General features: G+C 39.7%; 1 protein-coding gene across 4 annotated transcripts in view; it reads left to right on the top strand.

Annotated features, from left to right (window-relative positions):
• The first annotated feature begins 228 nt into the window (after positions 1-228).
• The window catches only part of LOC139121720 (sodium/potassium/calcium exchanger 4-like), a 35,309-nt gene continuing 14,503 nt past the window's right edge, over positions 229-21,034 (top strand). The window contains exons 1-2 of one of the 4 annotated variants that reach the window (XM_070686842.1): positions 229-475; positions 5,143-8,925. In XM_070686842.1, the coding sequence (XP_070542943.1) occupies positions 5,269-6,459 (1,191 nt within the window). In that variant the 5' untranslated portion in view covers positions 229-475; positions 5,143-5,268 and the 3' untranslated portion in view covers positions 6,460-8,925. Of the gene's footprint in view, positions 476-5,142; positions 8,926-15,931; positions 16,020-16,100; positions 16,548-21,034 lie in introns of those variants that run through there. The other 3 variants (XM_070686839.1, XM_070686841.1, XM_070686838.1) reach the window with 3 other exon arrangements.

The raw sequence follows: 21,034 nt of genomic DNA, 5'->3' as shown, positions 1-21,034 counted from the left end.
CACATTCTTGAGGTGTAAAGGACTCTCTGTTCGGAGACTTGTGCCTCTCTACGGAAATCTGTTCAGAGTTGTTTATATACCGGGGCGTATCCTTCTTACTGATAGTTTACCGCGTCAAGTTAATGTTTTAAAGGAAGATACTTGTCAAACAACTTTCCTAATTTGGTCTGTTAACGGTTTGTTGTGTTTACGTTGAAATAAACCATACAGTAACTAGATTTCATTGGAGCCCCCAAGATCGAAAGACTGTTGACACTGGTATTAAAATATCTCTTGCGCAAGCCCTGCTGGTCCTTGGCCCAGTTATTATTGAGTTACAGACCAGGACGGCGATTGGAAGCGGATCTTGGAGGCATTTTACGAGCTTACTGCGGTCCAGACTTCAGAAGCTGCAGGAGACTCTGCAAGATGTTTCGAGACCAAAGTGCACTCCTTGGAGATCGCCTGGAGTATGGTCCCACGGAATTTCCATGAGGTAAGGATGAATTCTTCTGTTCTGACCTTCTGGCAAATGCACCAAATATTGAAAAAGCACCAGATATATCGGTGAAGCGATGTGTTAGGGTATTTTCGTTCCATTTGAAAAGTTCTCTAAGTGGTATGACGAAGTCTCTTGCAGGACACTTGATCACGCGTGAATGAAAAATCAGTAGATTAAAGCAACTTTGAAACACAAGTTTAACCAGTCGACATTTCGCGTAGCAAAACTGTAGCTGTTACCCATATTTTATTGGCGAAACATTCAATTGAAGGTTGAAGGCCGATTAATTAGTCAAGCAATGAGAGAATTGTCACGCTGAGTAAGGGACCGTTCAGTTTTTACGGCCGGGGGGCCGGCAAAATCTTGTAGCCGGTGTTCAAAAAATGATGACCCCCCCTGCATTTTTCGCGAAAAAATGATGACCCCCCCCTTTGTCAGACGAAAAAATTTGATGACCCCCCCCCTGAAAAATAACCAAAACCCATATGTCAAATTCGTGTAGCAGAGATGCCAGTGTTCAAACTTCTCAGCCACATCCATGCAAACGTCTGTTAATTAGGACGACTGTAAGGCAATTTTTAACTTCATTTCCATAGACAACTTATGTCCATGGACATTGTATAAAGTAAACTTTATTGGAGTGGTTCGCCAAAGGCAGCCCTCCGGTTAAGAGGGTCATGGGCCATTACGTAAAGTTAACTTTATTCTAGTGGGCAACCAAAGGTGGCCCACTGGTAAAAAGAGGGTCGATCATGGCCATTGCATGAAGTAAACTTTACTGAACAGGGCCGCTGAGGCGTTCGAGTCCGTTAAGATGGTCATGGGGTATTACAATTAAGTCAATTTATTGTAGTGGGCCGCCGCAGGCGGCTCGCCGGTAAAGAGGGTCGATCATGGCCATTGCATGAAGTAAACCTAATTGGAGTGAGCCGCCAAAGGCGTCTGCCCGCTAAGAGGGTCATGGGTAATACATAAAGTATATTTATTGTATTGGGCCGCCGAAGGCGGCCCGCCGGTAAAGAGGGTCAATCATGGCCATGGCATAAAGTGGACTTTATTGTAGGTATTATGTTTTTGAAAATGTGGTGACCCCCCCCTTTCCTACCAGTGAAAAAGTGATGACCCCCCTTCTTGGATTCCAAAATGATGATGACCCCCCCTGGATTTCGCCGCCCCCCCCCGGCCGTAAAAACTGAACGGTCCCTAAAGTCGTCTCTTAGCAAAGCTTTGGAAAAAGAGACACTGGCAATGTTTGATTCTTCCCGAAGCAAAAGGCCGACAATAGTGACGCAGCAGAGAGTTTTGTCACTATTGTGGTTACGTGATTTTTCATAATCCTTCAATGGGAGTGGACGTTTTGCGGGAAATATCAGCGCTAGCGAATTCAAGACTCCACAAGTTCGCGTGCGGATGCACAGGTGCTCCTTAGCTGGGTAGTCTGCTAAGGTTGCAGTGGTGGGCATATCGACCACGGAATCGATAGATCGAGCCGAAAATCGATCTATATAGCAGACTACCCAGCTAAGGAGCGCCTGTGTGCGGATGGCCTCCGTCAAGTAAGATTACGATGTTATAGGTTCTGTGCGCCCAGTATGAACACCAATCTTTCGTGTGGTGGCGTCTTCTTTCCTGAATTATCTGTGGCATTTTCATTAAGGTAGTATGCACCTCGAAAGTGAAAGACTTAAACTTTTGCTCTAACTTTCCTCAAGGGATCTTTCAATCATTCTCTTTCAAAATCAAGAATAAAAATAGGGGGTCACCGTGCAAATTTTTGTACTAGAGAAACAAATTGCCCAAGATTTACGGATATTAGAAATTCAAAATGGCCGCCTTCCCTGTGTTAACTCTATGGAGGAAAATAAAAATTTTCGAATTTCGAAAAACTAAGCCGGTAAAAAGTTTTCTTTCACCAAGAGTTTTAACATGAACCCCCACATGTGGTATATCAGAAGAGAATTGTAAAAGTTTGAGAGTCCGAATGTCTGTCCCCGAGGTGCGTTCTACCTTAAGGATGAGTAAAACGGATCAGCCCTTTTACCTTTTTTAATGTAGGATGTGCCTCGGGAACAGATATTCGGACGCTTAAATTTTTCCGATACTTTTCTGGTCTACCCCTTGTTAGGGCTTATTTTAGAGCTTTGTGACTGAGAAACATTTTCACCATCATTGCTTTTTAAAATCGAAAATTTAACTTTTCCCCATAGACTTAGAGGAACTGGGCATTGTGAACATAGAGGTGTTGCCAACACCTGTCAGGCGTAATTAATCGTCTTGGCGATAAACAAAGAAATCAACTCCGTGAAAGTTGAAATGAAGTCTGGAAGCAGGTCACGCGTAATCATGACAACAACGCATATCCATAACGCTAACTGTCCAGAACGCATCATTTGCAAATGTTGTTTGTGCAGATCTGGAGGGTTGTTTGGCTATGTCTTACCTCCTTCCAGACAATGTTTCAACCTTCCCAGAGTTGATTTCTTCGTGATCAACTAATATTACCTCTAGGCGATAGTTAATACACCTGACGGTGTTGGCAACTCGTCAATTTAGACGGTGCGTGTCCTCCCCTATTGTCAACGGTTCAACGCAAACCACTCCAATATACCAACAGTTACCGCAGTGCAAAAGTTGATGCCCGAATTTCTAAACTCGTAAAATGTCAGCACATAGTATTCCGTTCACAGAGGTGAAAGTGGCAATGCCTATGCGTGTTTCCACAGCTGCATGGCAAATATGGACCTCCCTCCTTTTCATTGGGGCCAATGATCATAGGATAGGTTTAGTCGAAGCATTTTAAAGTTTTCAAAAATCCGAGAAAACATTTCATAAGAAGCAACGTCAAAAGCGCAAACTGCTACAAATATTTCACGTTTTCAAAAACAAAGAAATCATTTTTTAAAGAATGATGTAACATATGATCGAGGCAATACTGATCATATGGTCCTTTTAGTTTATTACGATATCTCCCAGTGACCAATAAAAGAAGTCGCCATTATTTAATGAAGCATTATTCCGCAGAACAAGTCGAGAAACTTCGCTGTGAGTGGCAACAGGATAGAATTCGCAGAATTGGTCTGGACTAGATATCGTAGTTTCCATGGCATAAATATTTACCAAATTGAGTTACGTATCCTTTCCGATGGTGTACGAAGTAAACTCCTTGTGGTGTATACACAGACCATCGCCATCCACTGCCGTGTTTCAGTCGATGTGGGGAAATGAAATTCCGGAGAACATGAAAACTGCAGAGGAGGGGTGTGAGTAGGCCCTAAATCAACAGCAGTGGGGTACGAGATGCATAAATGTCAAGGCAGTTAATCACAGACCGGGCCGTGATGTCATCAGTCTTTGTATCTGTGACTGAACTCTGCCAAAACAGTGCGACATATGGTTCAAGCGTGTTTATAACAACTGCGCGAAGCTGCTGAGACCCTTGACATTTTCCGATAGTATTTCGCGGTATAAAAAGTGACATTGTCGTCATGTCGATTGGCTGTGTATATCATCCGGACCCCTCAAGGAATCCTGGAATCAAATTTGGTTTGCATTGTCGTTTCTGAGTTGTGAATGCCATGCAACAAAGAAATCGCTTGCATTTTTTGTCGTCAGGTCCTCGTATCTTTTCTTTGTTGTTGCCAGTGTTGTGTACAGGAAGCGACCATGGTAAAATATATTGACAAAGCGACAACGAAACTACACTATGGTATACCCTGAATCTCTCTCTCTCTCTCTCTCTCTCTCTCTCTCTCTCTCTCTCTCTCTCTCCTAAATATTGTAGAAAATTTTGGACTACCCGTAGGGTTTCTTTGCGATACCGTTGAAGCCGTAAGATCTCTTTTCATGCTAGGACTAGGGAAAGCGATGATTCACAGTCACGAATGACTATTAGGCAGTTTCAAGTTTGCAAGTCTCCGTAGATATCTTGAAAAGACCTGCGCAGTAATGTTGCGTAATCATTCATCAAATACTTATCGCCAATCGGATCCATCAGATATATTTCGCTTTAAACGCATTTTTGGAGATTTGAGAGCAGAAGCTGTGTGTATTCCTCTATGGTCAATATTCATTCAGCGATTAGAAAGGCAGGCCCCTGACATAGATTTTATCGTTTAGTGCAAGCTGTTCCCAAATATTAAGTTTCGGACTTAATACGATACAGATAGAAGTATTGGCTTCGACGTGCCGATCGTGTTGCAAGCGCAGAAACACAGAAACACGTGTGGCGAGCTACCACGTAAACAAACACTTGATGTGTTGTGGGACAGAAGAACGAGAGGTCTTAGGTTAGAGTTTTCTGTCATCACCCCTTGTGCTCTCCATGAGACTTTCACTGATGTTGCAACTTCGGTCTTTCGTAAATAGTGGTGAGATACTTGGGTTTTTCGTAAGTATACGGTGAGGTACGTTGGCCTTTCGTAAGTATACGGTGAGGTACTTTGATCTTTCGTAAGTATAGTGAGGTACGGATTTCCGAATAGTGGTGAGATCTAAGAGTAATTAAATACCAAACTAGCTCTGATTTTCAATATTCCTTGGGTTTAGCAACGCGCTGTATATATATATATATATATATATATATATATATATATATATATATATATATATATATATATATATATATATATATAACATTTCTCCTTTTATTTATTTATCTGTAGGTGCATAAATATGTCGTCAAACGCTGGTGCCTATCCTAAATAAGCACACCTTGAAGATACGAACAATCAAAAATAGGCTGAAACTATATTTTTTAAAACAAAATCGGTTCAGATTACGCCTGTGATATGGACATCCGGGTCGTCGCGCTCTGCACGGCAGCGGTGCTCCTGCTGCGTCTCAGTTCGGCTTGGGATATGCACTACACTTACTTCAAATGCGAACACGATTGCAGTTGCTACGACGAGTACTACGTCTATGGCTACCTCAACTACTACTTCGACCACCATGATCGCTCGAACTTGAGTGACAGTGAACCTGGCGACAACGACACAACGTACAGCTACTACTCAGCGTTTTCTATGGGTGCAACGGAAAACAACTCCACCTGGGATGGGATGACGTTGGAGGGAACCTATGTTGACTGCCGTAGCCGTAACCTCCGCACCGTGCGAGCTAACTGGGCCGCCAACGTTACTGTCTTGAAACTCTCCCACAACCGTCTCACGCACCTGCCAGGGGGAGGTTTTTCTAACTATCAACAGCTCCACCAGCTTCACCTGGACTTCAACACCATATCGCGCGTTCATGTGAACGCTTTTGCCAATCTAAACAAGCTCTACTATATATCGATGTCGTACAATAATTTGACTGTGATTCCCGTATACACCTTTTCCAAGCTGACCTCCCTAGGATACGTCAGGCTCGACCATAACAACCTGAAACGCATTCCCCTCGTACGGACACTGTCCAATCTAGTCTGTTTGACAGTATCAAGCAACCAGCTTGACGACCTAGACGGAGCGGATTTCTCCGACCAGGCCAACTTGCACACTTTGGATATTCGGAGGAATAAATTCGAGAGACTGTCCACGTCCCTGGCCACGTTTCTCAACAAAAATACGATGGAACCCTACGGCTATGTCTATATCGGTGAGAATCCTTACATTTGTGACTGCGGTATTTCTGTTTTGAAAACGGTCTGGCCGAAGCATCCCATGTACCTTCAAGATTCCGTCTACTGCGCGTATCCGGAACACCTGAGGGACGAGAATATCTGGCATATTCCGGACTCTTTCTTCGTCTGTGACAACACGACGCGTCCGGGTCACGCCCACATTGGCGGGGAAATCCCTGAGGAGCGAGCAGCAGTAGTTTTCAGCGGAGTCGAACTCGCTGGGGCAAGCGTTGGATTTCTCGTTCTGGGAATTGTGCTCTCCGGCACGGCGTATCTTGGGTTCATTTTCTGGAAAAGGCTAATGCTTAAAAAAGACAGTGATTCACGCGCTTTCGTCAAAATGGAAGAAACCGGACAGTAAAGGTAGTGCCAAAATTCAGACTAGAACTATGGCATCTCGCTAGCCGCACGCACGATGTTGAACTTTCGATCAGTCAGTTATGACGAGGTCTCCTTTGACTGACAAATCATATTGAGCAATTTGAGTATATATTAGCATAACAGAACAGAAAGTCCTACACGTTTTCATAAGCTTCCCTCAATCAAGAAAATGTTTACCCATTCTCTATCATGGGTCACCATCCAAAAATTGGAGTTCGAGATATTTGAAATCAAAATGGGCACTGAACCCTGCAATAACTCCAGGGGGAATTATATTTTCGATGACCACAAAAAAAAACAAGTACAAATGTAACTCCATATACTCCACAGGCTTAAAATGAGTCTACAGGAGCAGCAGACGACAAAAATGTTGTAAAAATTTAAATGCCCAAAAACTATGCTGAGGGCGCACTTCACCTCAGCTCAAAGACCTGTTATTTTTTCTTCTCAAATTTAAGAAATATCCGATTTTGGACAGACTTAATTCAAAATTTGCATGTGCAAATTGCTACAACATAAACGCTCCCGTTAACAAAATCTCTACCCTCGTCGTCGTCGTCAGGACATTAAAGCAAAGTACATTCAAGAGCTGTAAATTTGCTTGGAGTCAATAGATAACGGTTTTAGGCAGACGTTTTACTCAGCCGCCGCAACGTGCCTACTGAGTGAATACTGCGTTTGACACTGACCAGAAAAACATTAATAAGGATGAAGATTTGACAGCTCAGTTGGTCAGTGTTTATGAAACACTTTTGGATGTTCTGAAACAAGTAGGCCAGTTCTCGTGTTGTGTAAACAGGCGCATATACAAACCAGTGTTGAGTCGTAAATACGGTGCTGTTGGTCGCTTTGCACACGTGTGGGTTGTGTACCATTGCTGAACTTGGAAACTAGAGACATCGTAAGAGTTTTCAATGTTCGCTACTTGCAAGGTGTCTAAACTCCGGGTTTAAAATATACAGATTGGTTCTTACTAAAATTCGTTTTGGATTTGCTTCGTTGAAAGTCAATGATTGTGTTGTGGGGACTGCAGTGACATCGCCCTCACGTTGAAGCACAGCACCAGCGAGTGACCATCCGGCTCAACTCGTCTCCAAAAGTAAACGGCGTAAAATAAAGTGGACAGCATACATCGTCGTCGACCACAGGCCTGTTTGAGCCGACTGTTGAGGGGAGAGGGCTGATTTGAAGAGGGCGCACAGTGGGGCGGAATAGAGCTCTGTCCCGGGAGAATTTTTAACTGCACTCCTTAGGGTGCAACATCAGATATACTTGCAAAATATTCTGTTACTCTGTAAGTTGTTCAGCAGAAAGGAAACAAAACCAAAAATGGGAACCAGGTTCACAATCAGGTGAGACGGGGGTATCCTGTCGAAAGCTTTCTTTCATTCCTTACTCGTAAAGCGATGTAGCTCAGGTTATTTCACTGAATGACCATGCTTTAAGCCGTTATAATTCATACATTAAAATGTTTCTGGTTATGTGAGTTATTAAATAACAAAAAAAATAGTTTTTGTACTTGAATTGAATCAAATGCCACCACAAGTGTGTGGCGGACTTGACACTTTAATTTCAAGAGACGAATGGCGGTCAGTGAAAGTATTGACTGATGGGCGTAACACAAATGTTTTCCGTACCATCTGAAAAGACAAAGTCTTATATAACTATAAAAGGGTCTTTACGTTGCAAGTCAATCTAAAACCGCTGAGACAAAATTTTTCATTTCCTCGAAGTATTTTCATTTTATGTTGATAATTAACAATATTTATCTGCATTTACGTTATAACGCGGTAAGGACATTCCAATATTAGCATGAGGGGCTTACGTGTTGGAAATTGAAAATAAGTTTTTTTCAGTTCCAGATAGGTTCTCACATATTCTATCGAGTTATTTCGTAAATAAAGACAAATTACAAAAATGGAAGATGCAAATGGATTCATCAAGGTGTTTCTGAAAGACAGTTTATTGTATTTTAAATACGAAGGAAGATACAATAGTCTTCCATGATAAGTATGTTTTTCCTGAAAGCTTTGCTTGATGTATAGTTCAACTGAGGTGACGACTTGATGTGTTAGTATGTCGTGTGAGGGCGCAGTCGTGTGAAACTTAGCTAGAACCACAGTCTATGCTGTAACGGACATTGCTTTATTGTACTGTCTAACCATGTACCGCTGTTTCATGAGGTAACGCATTTTCCTCTTTCTGAACCAACCCCGAAATAAACTAGCTCTGTAAGAAAATACTGGGTCGCCAAGTTTGTCATCACGAAGGGAGCACAAAAGTTTGTTACGGTTTACATGAATTGTAAGTTGTAGAAAGAAAGTTTAGCCCTTTATTTAGTTTTGGCTCGTGATAGTTTACGACTGAAGAACACCATTTTGTAACAATCGTTGAACACTCAATAAACAGAACCATGATTGATGTCTGCATAATCGGTCGTTTCTCGAACGCATTGCCTTCGATCGCACCATCTGGCCGTAGACTGGTTTCTGTATGGCCAACCTGAACGAACTGTTAGAGAATCCCTGGTACAAATGAAAAGCAGTAAATATAGTCTAGTATCTGATTTTCTATGTATGTATGTATGTATGTATGTATGTATGTATGTATGTATGTATGTATGTATGTATGTATGTATGTATGTATGTATGTATGTATGTATGTATGTATGTATGTATGTATGTATGTATGTATGTATGTATGTATGTATGTATGTATGTATGTATGTATGTATGTATGTATGTATGTATGTATGTATGTATGTTTGTATGTATGTTTGTATGTATGTATGTATGTATGTATGTATGTATGTATGTATGTATGTATGTATGTATGTATGTATGTATGTATGTATGTTTGTATGTATGTTTGTATGTATGTAAGTATGTATGTATGTATGTGACATTAATCACACATACTTAATCTTTTCAAATAGTGTACCTGTTACACCCGTGGCCACTTTAGTGTTGATCAAGCCTGTCTGGTGCAAGCAGAAATTCTGTCTGCAGAAGGGTGATAAAACGGTTACTTTACCCTGTATCAGTGGTGATAATGATCCTACTATCGGTACCCCATGGACACGCCGATTAGCCTGAAATTACGGAGTGATTATAAAATACACTGTATACAAATGATGTTGACCACAGCATTTGCCCTATCAGTATTTAGTTTCAGGTAAAACTCATGTGTTTCAAATGCAGTCAGTGTTACAGAACATCACACATTTTGTGCTGATTTCAATATTGCAGTGAATGAATACCAACGATACTATAGCATGTATCGTAAGTGTCATGTTCAGACTCTGTTCAGACGCGGGAATTGAGAAAATGCCACTTTGAAAATGTTAGCAATTAAATTACAGACATATCGCCTGTCTTGACTGCAAAACTTTCGAAATAAACATTCACTTGCACTAAGCCATCTTTCTTTCCTACAAACCGTGAATAAACTTACTCCATCTTCACTTGGTACGGAAAGGTAAGAGTAAAGTACAGTCTAGGTAGCATTTTACATGTACATGTATTCACATGTGTGTAACCATGAATGACACTTTTCTCATCCCGGTTGAAGGGAACCTGTCCTGATACATGTATATCTCTTCCAAACTTTTCTGGCTCCCTCCACGCTTATCTTAAAACGGTCGCTTGCTTGTTTTTTTTATAGCTCCTCGTGGTACCTCGCTAGATGCCAAATTGCCACCACAATGTCTTATATTTTGAACAATCAAGCTGCCCTCGTCCTTACTGAAGGATTTTTCCGTATGATATTCGCGACCGTTGTTATTGATGTTCACTGTCGGAGTGCAGACTTACAGCGTGTCTACAGTGCAGTGTTGTGATCGATTTAAATTGGGCAGGCGAGACATTTTAGTAGAACGTTATCTCAATCCTAACAGTGGGGTGCCGATAGTGAACCTTACATTTATTACACCGACCACCACTTTGTTTCGTTTATACAAACAGAATTTCTGCTTGCACCAGACAGGCTTAATCAACACTAAAGTGGCCACGGGTGTATCTCTCTATGTTAAACACATGTCGGTTGGAATTGCCCACGGGCAATTTATATCACTTCTAAGCCCTCGTTTCAGTAAATACTGTCCACTCTTTATTTTATGTTTTCGTCAATTTGGGTGTCCTATCTATTCTCTCTCCCTCAAGCTCTATGGAGTAGCTAATAATATTTCTCAAAAGTCGTTCATCCAACTGTGAAACGAACAAATACATTTCATTTATCTCATCTATTTCTTTAAATTAACGCATCCATCATAAATGGACTTTCATGCATTGAATAAGTAGAATAGAGCACAGTCAAAATCAAAACATTAAACTAGTACTGAAATAATCAAACATCGGACTGAAAATAAAATACATGTAAAAATGACAAATGAAGCACTTAAAAATAGCATCGTAAAAAGAACGGTAAAAGCACTTAAAAGTTAATGAGCCAGATAAAACTATATAAGTAAGTCATGAAAATGTAGATTAGCTGTTCAATGCATTAGCAAGAACGTTTACGGATGTACGATATCTAAACGAACTCTGGTGAGCTTTAGGAATATGGTACTTACTTCGAGTGTTGTAGTAGTCAACTGATGAATTTTTGGACAACGAGGTTTTGTAAGTATGGTGGCACTTTGTTCCGAATTCGCTTTTTGACAAGAGTTTAAAAAGTAGTGGTCGCATCTTTCCTGAATGCTTGGCCAGTTAAATGAACGTCTTGCCCGAGACACATGATTAGCTTTCTTTAGTCCGCAATGAATACGTAGAGCAAAGATGATGATACCTCGTAAACTACTTGTCAAAGTGATATTGCAGTTTGAGAAAAATGCATCGCAATAATCTAATAAGGCAAAAACTGTAACTTTGGTCCTAGTTTAATGTTTTAATTTTAACTGTGCTGTATACTACTCATTCAATGCATGAAAGTCCATACGTTTGCGAAAATGCAATGGATATATATATATATATATATATATATATATATATATATATATATATATATATATATATATATATATATATATATATATATATATATATATGGAAACTCTTGATGCGGGTATGCTAAGCGGTTGTTTGTCCCATTTAAGCTCGGGGTCAAGGCTTAAACCAAGGGTAGCGGAGGTAGCTGAATTTATAATAATATCGTGAATAGCGAGGGAATGGATGTAGCTAGGTAGTTTTTGAACAGATTGTTTGAGATGCTTGAGCGAGTGAGAATGAAATTCAAAGTGACTACCATCGCTGTGTTAACTCTATGGAGAGAGATAAAATGATCGATTTTCGAAAAAAATTAGGATGGTGAAAGTATTTATTGCTCAAAGAGCTTTAAACTGAGCACCAACTTGAACAAGTGGTAGATCAGAAGAGAATTGTAAAAGTTTGGAAGTCCGAATATCTGTCCCCGAGGCGCATTCTACAATGCTCGAACTCGAAAAATGTCTATCATGTGTAAAAACCAATATACAAGTGCTTACATGCTTTCGATGCTAAGCTCATTACTTAAACATTGAAAGAGAAAGACAATATTGATTGATAGAGACCAGCGATTGTGTATACTTTGTGAAACAAAAGTGGTAGAAGATGACTATCATTTACTATTATGTGATCTCTCTTTGAACATTTGAGTAGAAAATACATCCAGAAATATTATGATGATCAGATATCCTGAAATACGCTAATTAAAGTACTTTCTCATTAAGGTGTGGTATTGGTACAAGGCTAGGCGTGTATACGTTTGGTGCATTGAAAGTACGTAAGGATGTAAATGAGATATTTTATGCATGTAAGCATATTTACGTATTGTCAATTGTAAGAGTGTGTGGTCTTATCATCAAAAGTAAGAGCCTGGAAAAATTTACTGGGAGGCTCTGGTGCAATGGGGGTAGGTCACCGTCTTCCATGCAACAGTTTTTTTTGGGGGGGTGCATTTCATTCCATGCATGAATAAAGAGGATTTTGTGCAAGGATATGGTAAAGAGTGACTAATTGATATTTTAAAACACTTCGCTGTAATGTGAGTGCGCAAAAGCAAGGACCAAATGCACACAAGAATGTACAGACAGGTACATGTACTGTAATTTTGACGGTCCTTTTACTGGTAAATACATCATTAGTATAACAGTTCAAAGCACAAACAACGTTTCTGTGACTTTTTAAAGTATGAATGAGACATCAAAACAGTTTTGATAAAAATCATTTCAAACGGAAATATAATAGTAAAAAAACATCTTTTGAAATTAAAATGCCATATGCAAAACAGTGAATAGGACATGTGTTAGTTTAAAGGGCAGAACGCCAAAGTTCCAGTGATGCTTTTATGTTATTATGAACAAGATGCTCTTTCTGTACCCTATATAATCTTGCAATGCATATACAAGTTGGATTTTCCACATCGAGATGAAGTATATAGTCAACAAAATTATAGTTGATATTCAAACTGCTGATGTAAATTACTTGGTCTACAATATGCTGACTGACTGTAAAAAATTGTACAAAGAATGTATAAAAGTGCTAAATGTCATTTCTATTAAGGATGTAGATAGATTACCAGGCTTCCTTTAGAGCTGTTCGTGGTTGCAGGATTGTAACTAAACCAAGCTACACTCCAACAACTTTCGGACACTGCCTCTAGAAATTCAGACAGATTTAAGTTCAATGTTTGCTTGGCCGTTGTTGCAGCTTGTGGTCTGAGCTGTTTGCTAGAGCTCATCGTAACCATGGTAGTCTTTTTAAGCTGTATTTTCGTAGTTCTTGCACGTTTTTTTATCCAAAATAGTAACCTAAATTTTCTGTCGAGTGTCGTTTTTTCCCCATCAATGAGAGAAACCCAAGCCGTATGCAAATTATTTGGCATCGGAGAGATCACTTGCTTTTGATCAAGAAGAATAGAAGGGGCGGCTTTTTATCAAACAATGACGGGGAGGGTCAGTATTTTTCATGCATTCTGATCGGATGCACGTAAATCAGCACGAAAGTTCACCTTCATCATATGTGAGCCAGGAGTACTCTATTTATGATGACTTGATGTGACGATGTCCTCTTGCCAAAAACCGACTCTTCATCAGCCTGTTTAAGCTAACGAAACAGCACCGCGTCGCCACTTTGAGTTTATTATGAACGAGGTTTTCCTGTCAAAAAAAAAACTGTAAGTCCATGCGAACCTGAAAGACGGACATTTTATTAGAAAGGACAAATTCATTATGTAAATGATAGGGCGGCGGGGGACTTTTCTTGTGGGGAGTCGGGGAGATCGGCACTGGGGAGTTTTGGTTCAAGTGTGTAGAGGGGAGAGGAAATATTTATGGCAAGGGAAGCTTTTTAAAATCGTGGTGGGAGGGCAGTTGCGAAGAGCTTCTACTTTCCGAGGTAAAATATCTTTATGTCTAAAATTCTCTATAAGGTTATTTTTCACTATTTCGCTATTTATACATAAACACCGAAACGCTTTTGTTGAACTGTCCTTGTGTGGGCTGGTTGATTATCTCTGACTGTATGTGATGACAATATCAACATTCAAAACAGCCTTCCTGATGTATTGTTGTCATCGTCTTACATATTTTGAATTATTGTGCTATTTCCATTGTAGTATTATGTGCTGTCTGCGTTCATGCACGAACAGATGATGGCGAGCAGGAATTCTATTGACGTGGTACGCACCTCCAACTTGTAAGACTTTTGCCCAAAATTTTCCCAGAGAAAACTTTACTGATAACTGGTATATTCGTGACGGATAATACAATAAGTTCGACATTAAGTTGATAGGCATGTCAATGAACCCTTTAATCAGGACATCTTTCATAGGATTTATCGGGTTGGTCGTCTGGATTTGCAGTTACATAAGCAACATACACCAACTATCTGGATAGACATTTATGATCCATCGTGTTTCCTTAGCGACAATGATCACACATTAAAATGCTAAAGCCTATATGCAGATCTGCCTTGGTGTTGCTAATGATAACGGGTCTCTTATATGAAGGCGGATGCTTTCGACTTGTTTGTTCAGTAAATCATTAACAGCGTATTTTTTGCCGTTGGAAAGGCACATTTCAGCAAGTGAAGACAGCCGATTGATCTTCTGCCGTATCTTCCCAACTCCAGGCAAGTACATCCCGAACTTTACAGCATTTTAAAATCAAGCCAGGGAAAGCTTTCGTACCTTTGGTTTCTCTCATGTGTCGCTAACTGCCGATTTCCTTTCGTTGCCGGTGGGCTATTTGCCGTTCAGTGAGTGTTAGTACGTTATTGTCAGAGACACTTTTTAATAGAGCGATTTTGAAGCTCGCAAGAAACATCTTAAAACAATCCTATATCAATATTCTGTGCATAGGGTGTCATTTTCGATCAAGGAAAGTTAAATATGTTGACTGGCAGCTTAAGGGAGCGAGCAGAATTAACTGCAGGGTGAGGTCTGGGGACCGGAATTTCTTTTGCCCCCCACCCCCAACAGCAGCAAAATTTTAGGTCTCCTATTACTTGCAAATAATTTCGAGTCCCTCTCGCCCCAGCTATGCCTTACAACATGAATTATTTTCTAATCTGAACGCTCGGCTTTCAACGTGATTTCGTTAAAATACAAATCAAAGCTAAAAGACAGTACACAGGTCTAGAATTTCCACAACAAACCTATGTACTGTTGTTGATGATCTTGTGGCCGTTCTGAGATGACTGAGCACCGTGACATTGTGACCACTCTCCTATTTAAAACTTTTAAGAAGACAATCCGAGAAATGTTTGATGGACGGTGATGATGCCTCTGTGTAATTTGCTTCCATCGAAAATAATTTGCATGGAGGCTCCTTCTTCGTTATGAAAAATGAAAAAGTTTTCACAGTCCCGCTTCACCCCAGAAGCCCCTCTCCCTCGCCTCAGCAGACAACGTTTTTCCTCGATCGGTCAGACTTATACGTTACATAACTTTTTGAAAGCGCTTGCTAACCTACCCCGCATTTATTATATCGCTAACACCATAGCCTTAGATATCTGTAGGACCGTAGAAACAGACTGCCGACTTTTTGAATTTACCACTCAATCAAGTTCAGCGGGGGTGCGGGGGGGGGGGGGTTGTTCTCAGTCTCCAATATTTTCATGTTGTTTGTTTGTTTGTTTGTTTGTTTGTTTGTATACATAGGTGGAGAAAATAAAATATGCCTAAAACATGTCGATATAAGCTTGTATGCCTATTTTAAAAATATGTCGATATTTGTTATAAATAAAGCAATAATAAATAAAAATTTAAATTTAAAATGCAAGCTAGGACAGTACGCACTTTCTGCCAGAATTATCACTCTGCCCGGACAAAATACACTCGAGAAAATTAAACCAGAATGTATTCGGCCAGGCAGAGTGTTATTTCAGGCAGAATGTGCGTTCTGCTCTGGTTTTCATTTTACATTCTATTTTTTATTTATTGCTTATTGCAAACGAACACACATCGTTGTGTTTCAGCCGTATTTAAATTTACTATAGACTGGGAACCCAACCCCCGGGGTTCATCGTTTACACCGGTTATATGAAAATAGCGCAGTTTGTGACGGTAGGTGAAACTCAGCTGTAGGGAACCAAAAACCCAACCCTCACATTTTACCAACGATGACGAGTGATAATTCATATAATCACACGTGATATAAATACACGGTACTGGTTCGTTTCTGTCATGGGGGCTCCTCACCGTCGGCAGTGTTGTTATTTTTTTTTGTCTTCAATACAGGGAGTTGCTCGAGAAGCCAATCACAGTCAGAGCCATGTGCAGTCTGACAGAGTGAGGAACCGCGCCGCTGTCAAATCCACTATTCCGCCCAATACACAGAGCACAGTGTCAGCCGGCCCACACGCTTGAACAAGATGAAGGTTGACGGTTTGGCGACCTTGCATACGACGATTCAGCCAGAGAATTGTAGCAATGGGCAAGCTGTAGGTGAATCGCCGGCCATCCTTTTCACCGACGAGCAACTCCGAGATGGCTGGATTGTCGTTCCCTTCCTGGTCCTGCTCTACACGCTGTACGGTTTGGCCGTCGCCTGCGACAGATATTTCGTCGCTTCGATGGAACGTATATGCGAAAGTAAGTGCAAAAAAACCCCACTACCCATGTGGATCTAAGGGATACATGTTTTAGAGAACCAGTTGATGCTATATGCAAAGTAAAGTTATCCGGACTGGCGCAAATTTTTAGTCCAATTTTCTTAAAGGCAACCAAACCTTTAACGCATAAGCATTCTCCATTTGCAAACATACGAGCACCTTGAAAAACTGTGTCCGCAAACACGAATTGGTAAACATGTTGTGCACTGATAGACAAGATGACATCATGGTTTATTCTAAAAGGACGGTTACTGAAATAGACGTTCAGTGATCTGCCATCTTCATATTTGATCCACCATTTGTACATCTATTATTTGAAATCTGTTTGCTCGTGTCCATATTTAATGTTAGCGATATGCAAGATCAGACATGTGCGTTCTTATGGCGAGTTATTTCAGCGTCAGCGATTAACTATGTATCCGTTGCGATGGGACGGTACGTGCGAACATACCATTTAAACTATTTTACGCCTGTTCACAAACACCAGTTTGTTTGCGTCGTTTAGTTTACAAACACAACGGCAGATGATATTTATTGGCTGAAGTGAGTTATGCAGTGCTCCATAATGTAAATTTAATACCTCGGCGCATGTGACGTTCCGTGTATACCCTTTTCACGTTATCGAGGGGCGAGTGTGGAGTGTATTTTGACAACGCTGTAAAATGGAGCACCGATATCGTATGTTGCAGTGTTAAGTTATGGCATTGTTCGCCCTGTATGCAGTGCCTGACCCTACAAAGTCGCTTGTACCGTACGTGCATGATAAATGTTGTTAAAGTTACACACAGCATATCCTGCTGATTTTGTCTTATATGCCAGAGAGTGGCACGCCTATCCTATTAAATCGGCGCACGTGATTTCCATCACGCGATGGGCCAACATCCGTGGGAGGGACGAGGGAACGACTGCACCACTGAGAAGATGAACTGAAAACCAGAACAAACGAAAAAAAAATCAAAAGATATACCCTATCCGCGACAGAATGTACATCTGTATGCGCGATTTTTTTAATTCAATCGGCCACAAATGCAGTAAGAAATCAAAAAGTTTCTGTTTATGACCAATCGATTGCCACGCAAACAAACACAGAAAATAACGCTGACAATTATTAACACGGTTTCCGTCGTTACCCGAGATGAACTTTTCCAGGTGGCGCGAATTGTACCATTATTCTCGTAGCCTTATCTGTCATCTGTTAACACTTCACGTTATACCTTTCTGTTTGCCAATTCATTCACTTCCCTACCTCACTGACAAAGCTTTGTCCTGAATAACACGTCATTTTGAGTAACATCTGCGACAGACTAAGCCCATGTGGTATATGATTTAAAATCAGAGGTACACGACCGACGTGCAACTATTACGGCGCTCGATACAACAAACAGGGAAACCCAAAAAATCATGAACACTCGAACGGCAGTGTTTTCCGCCATGGAAAGACAAATTTTAAACCATTAATATTTCATATTTTTTGCAATGTAGAACTGTTGACATATTAGTTTACAAACATAATATTATTTCAATATTATTCCAATATTGGAAAATTTTGTCATCTTCCAAAACTGACTTACATTGTAAACCTAGATAGATTACAGATAAATGCGACAAAATCTAGTTGATTCAATGGAAAGTGGGTTACCACATTCTCTGATAGAAAGTCATTAAAAACTTGACAGCTGTTTATAGCGAAGTCAGTATTTTTTCTCTCTCGAAAGTTCATTTATTTTTAGAAAACCCATGGTCTATGACACTCTTCAAACTTTGATTTTATTTTGATAATACAGAAACACTTGCATGTACAAACGCTGACACCACATACTCGTAATTGAATCGACCCTGAGCTAAATGAGATTTGTCCGGAAATGAAAGTTCAGAAGTGAGTGAGCTAATGTGGCAATGTATATGAAATACAATTCCGTATGTAATAGCATTTGAAAGGCAATGACATATAGTATTACATCTTATAAGTCAGGGACAAATATCATTTATTTTACGATAGATAGATAGATAGATGGATAGATAGATAGATAGATAGATACATACATACATAGATACATAGATACATAGATACATAGATACATACATACATACATACATACATACATACATACATACATACATACATACATACATACATACATACATACATACATACATACATACATACATACATACATACATACATACATCCGTCTATCAATCCATCCATCTGTCTGTCTATCATGATTTGATTTCCAAACTGCTGTTATGTCATGTTGTCATACTCACATTTGTGCATGCATTCAAAGATACAACTGCCGGTATACAGCCTTGTATAAAACGCCTACTCAATGAAATACAACCCTTTTCAGAATTAGAGCGCGAAGCCACTGCAGTGAACTGCAATAAAACTGCTTACACTAATTAGTTTCAGCTGTAGCCGTGGCCACTTTGGTGTTGAACAAGGCTACTTGGTAAAGATCAAAAAGTCTGCTTGTACAAAGGCAAAACTAGCTCTGTCTGAGGCTGAGTTGTAAATGAGAGTCTACGATTGGCACCCTGTGTTCAAGATTAAGATACAATGTAACATTACCATGCACTGGTCCATGTAAAAATCTTTTTTATTTCAACTTCCCCAGACAAACTGTCTGCATGGGACATACAATGTTGTCGACTTTGCCAGCTGGCTACAGCTGAAACTAATTAGTGTGAGCAGTTTTATTGCAGTTCACTGCAGTGGCTTCGCGCTCTAATTCTGAAAAGGGTAGTAATAGCAGAGTCACGTGATTAACTCTCCCATTTGTCTTCACTGACAAAAACTGAGATAAAAACTGTAAGTGTTCGCCGATACAGTTATATAAGAAACACACTATAGTTACGGAAGTTAGAATTTGCAGTTATCTGACGTTTTCATTGAACCCCTAGGCGAGACATGCCAACATTGATAAGCCATGATGAGATTGAATTACATCTTTAGAAAATACCACATAAAATCATATGTTAACACAACCATTGTGTTTCAATAAGGGATGGGTGTAACTTCATGGCAAGGTACTAAAATAACCTTTGCCCCACAAGGCAAAGACAAACAAATCGCTACCATCACATTTTAGATCTGTTTAATATTTAAGTACACTGCGCCGTGATGCAGTGTTTATGTTTGACATGCACGATATGCTAAATTATCCTATAACACGCGTTTGACATGCATAAAAGTAAGCTGGTCCTGAAAATTTGGAGGTGACAGATATGTAACCGACACGGAATCAAATTAAGGAGACTCACTTTATCATAAGTAAAATTTGCTGTTGTCAATTCGCCGGAGAAACAGAATTCCAGACAAACAGACGGACGGACGAACAAAAAAGGCACCGATAAGCATACCGTATGCCGGCAAATCATTACCAGATCTAAATTATCAAATCACAAAATTACATATAAATACGATGGGTGTTGCTGTAGATTAACAATTACTGATAAAGACAGAATGAAAAGTGTAAATTGCTTCCTTAATTAGATTCATTAGCCTCGTGGCTCTATATTTCATTATTTACATATGTATCTGTAAAGTACAAACGTGCATTGTGCATTATTCTTTAAAAAATCTTTCGCCCGCATTTATTTTTTGTCGTGCGTATGTGTAAGTGTATATTTGTAAGAGTTGATAAACATTCGATGTGTTGTTGAAGTATTTATTTATTTAGTTATTGGGCAAAGTTGAAACAAGCTATATATGATTCAGTATAATAAAGTAATATTTACTTTACCTTTGGCATTTTATAGTGTGAGTGAAAGCTCAGCACAATAGTTTATAAACGCTTGTCATAAATTGTCTGATGGTATAGACACACACCACACATATAATATATATATATATATATATATATATATATATATATATATATATATATATATATATATATATATATATATATATATATATATATATATATATATATATATGCACACACATACTGGCCTGTCGAAAAATAGTAGCACCTTAAACTTCTTACGTTTATTCACTCATTTTCAGAAGAGGACGGAATTGCATGCCAAAGTTTGTGAATTGAAGGCGCCGTTAACATTCAAAATGTAGGTGTGTCAACGTTCAATCATGCAAATGTTCAAACGTTCAATCCTGAAACACAGATTTACACAAATTGAACTGCGAACCATTAAAGGGCCAGCAGCAGTAAGCGGTTTTGCTATACTTTTGCTCTGTGTGTCAATTGCAAGTTCTTGTTCTACACCCAGAAAGCATGGCGAAACGCCACTGTTAATTTTGTCAAGACATCGTGTACACGTGTAACTTGGAATGTAATTGTTTACATTTGAATTCTGGTCCGGACAATAGCAATGCAGTATACAAATACAGGCTGAGTTGACAAGTTTAATAATTGTATTACAACATACTTTGGGAAGTAGAACAAGAAACTGTTGTTGACACTTAAAAATAGCGAAAAAAAACTCATTAAAAGTTACAGCTAC

This window comes from Ptychodera flava, chromosome 21, assembly GCF_041260155.1.
Source record: "Ptychodera flava strain L36383 chromosome 21, AS_Pfla_20210202, whole genome shotgun sequence".
NCBI lineage: Eukaryota > Metazoa > Hemichordata > Enteropneusta > Ptychoderidae > Ptychodera > Ptychodera flava.
Note: the sequence above shows the minus strand (reverse complement) of the source record. Positions and strands in the feature narration are given on the sequence as shown.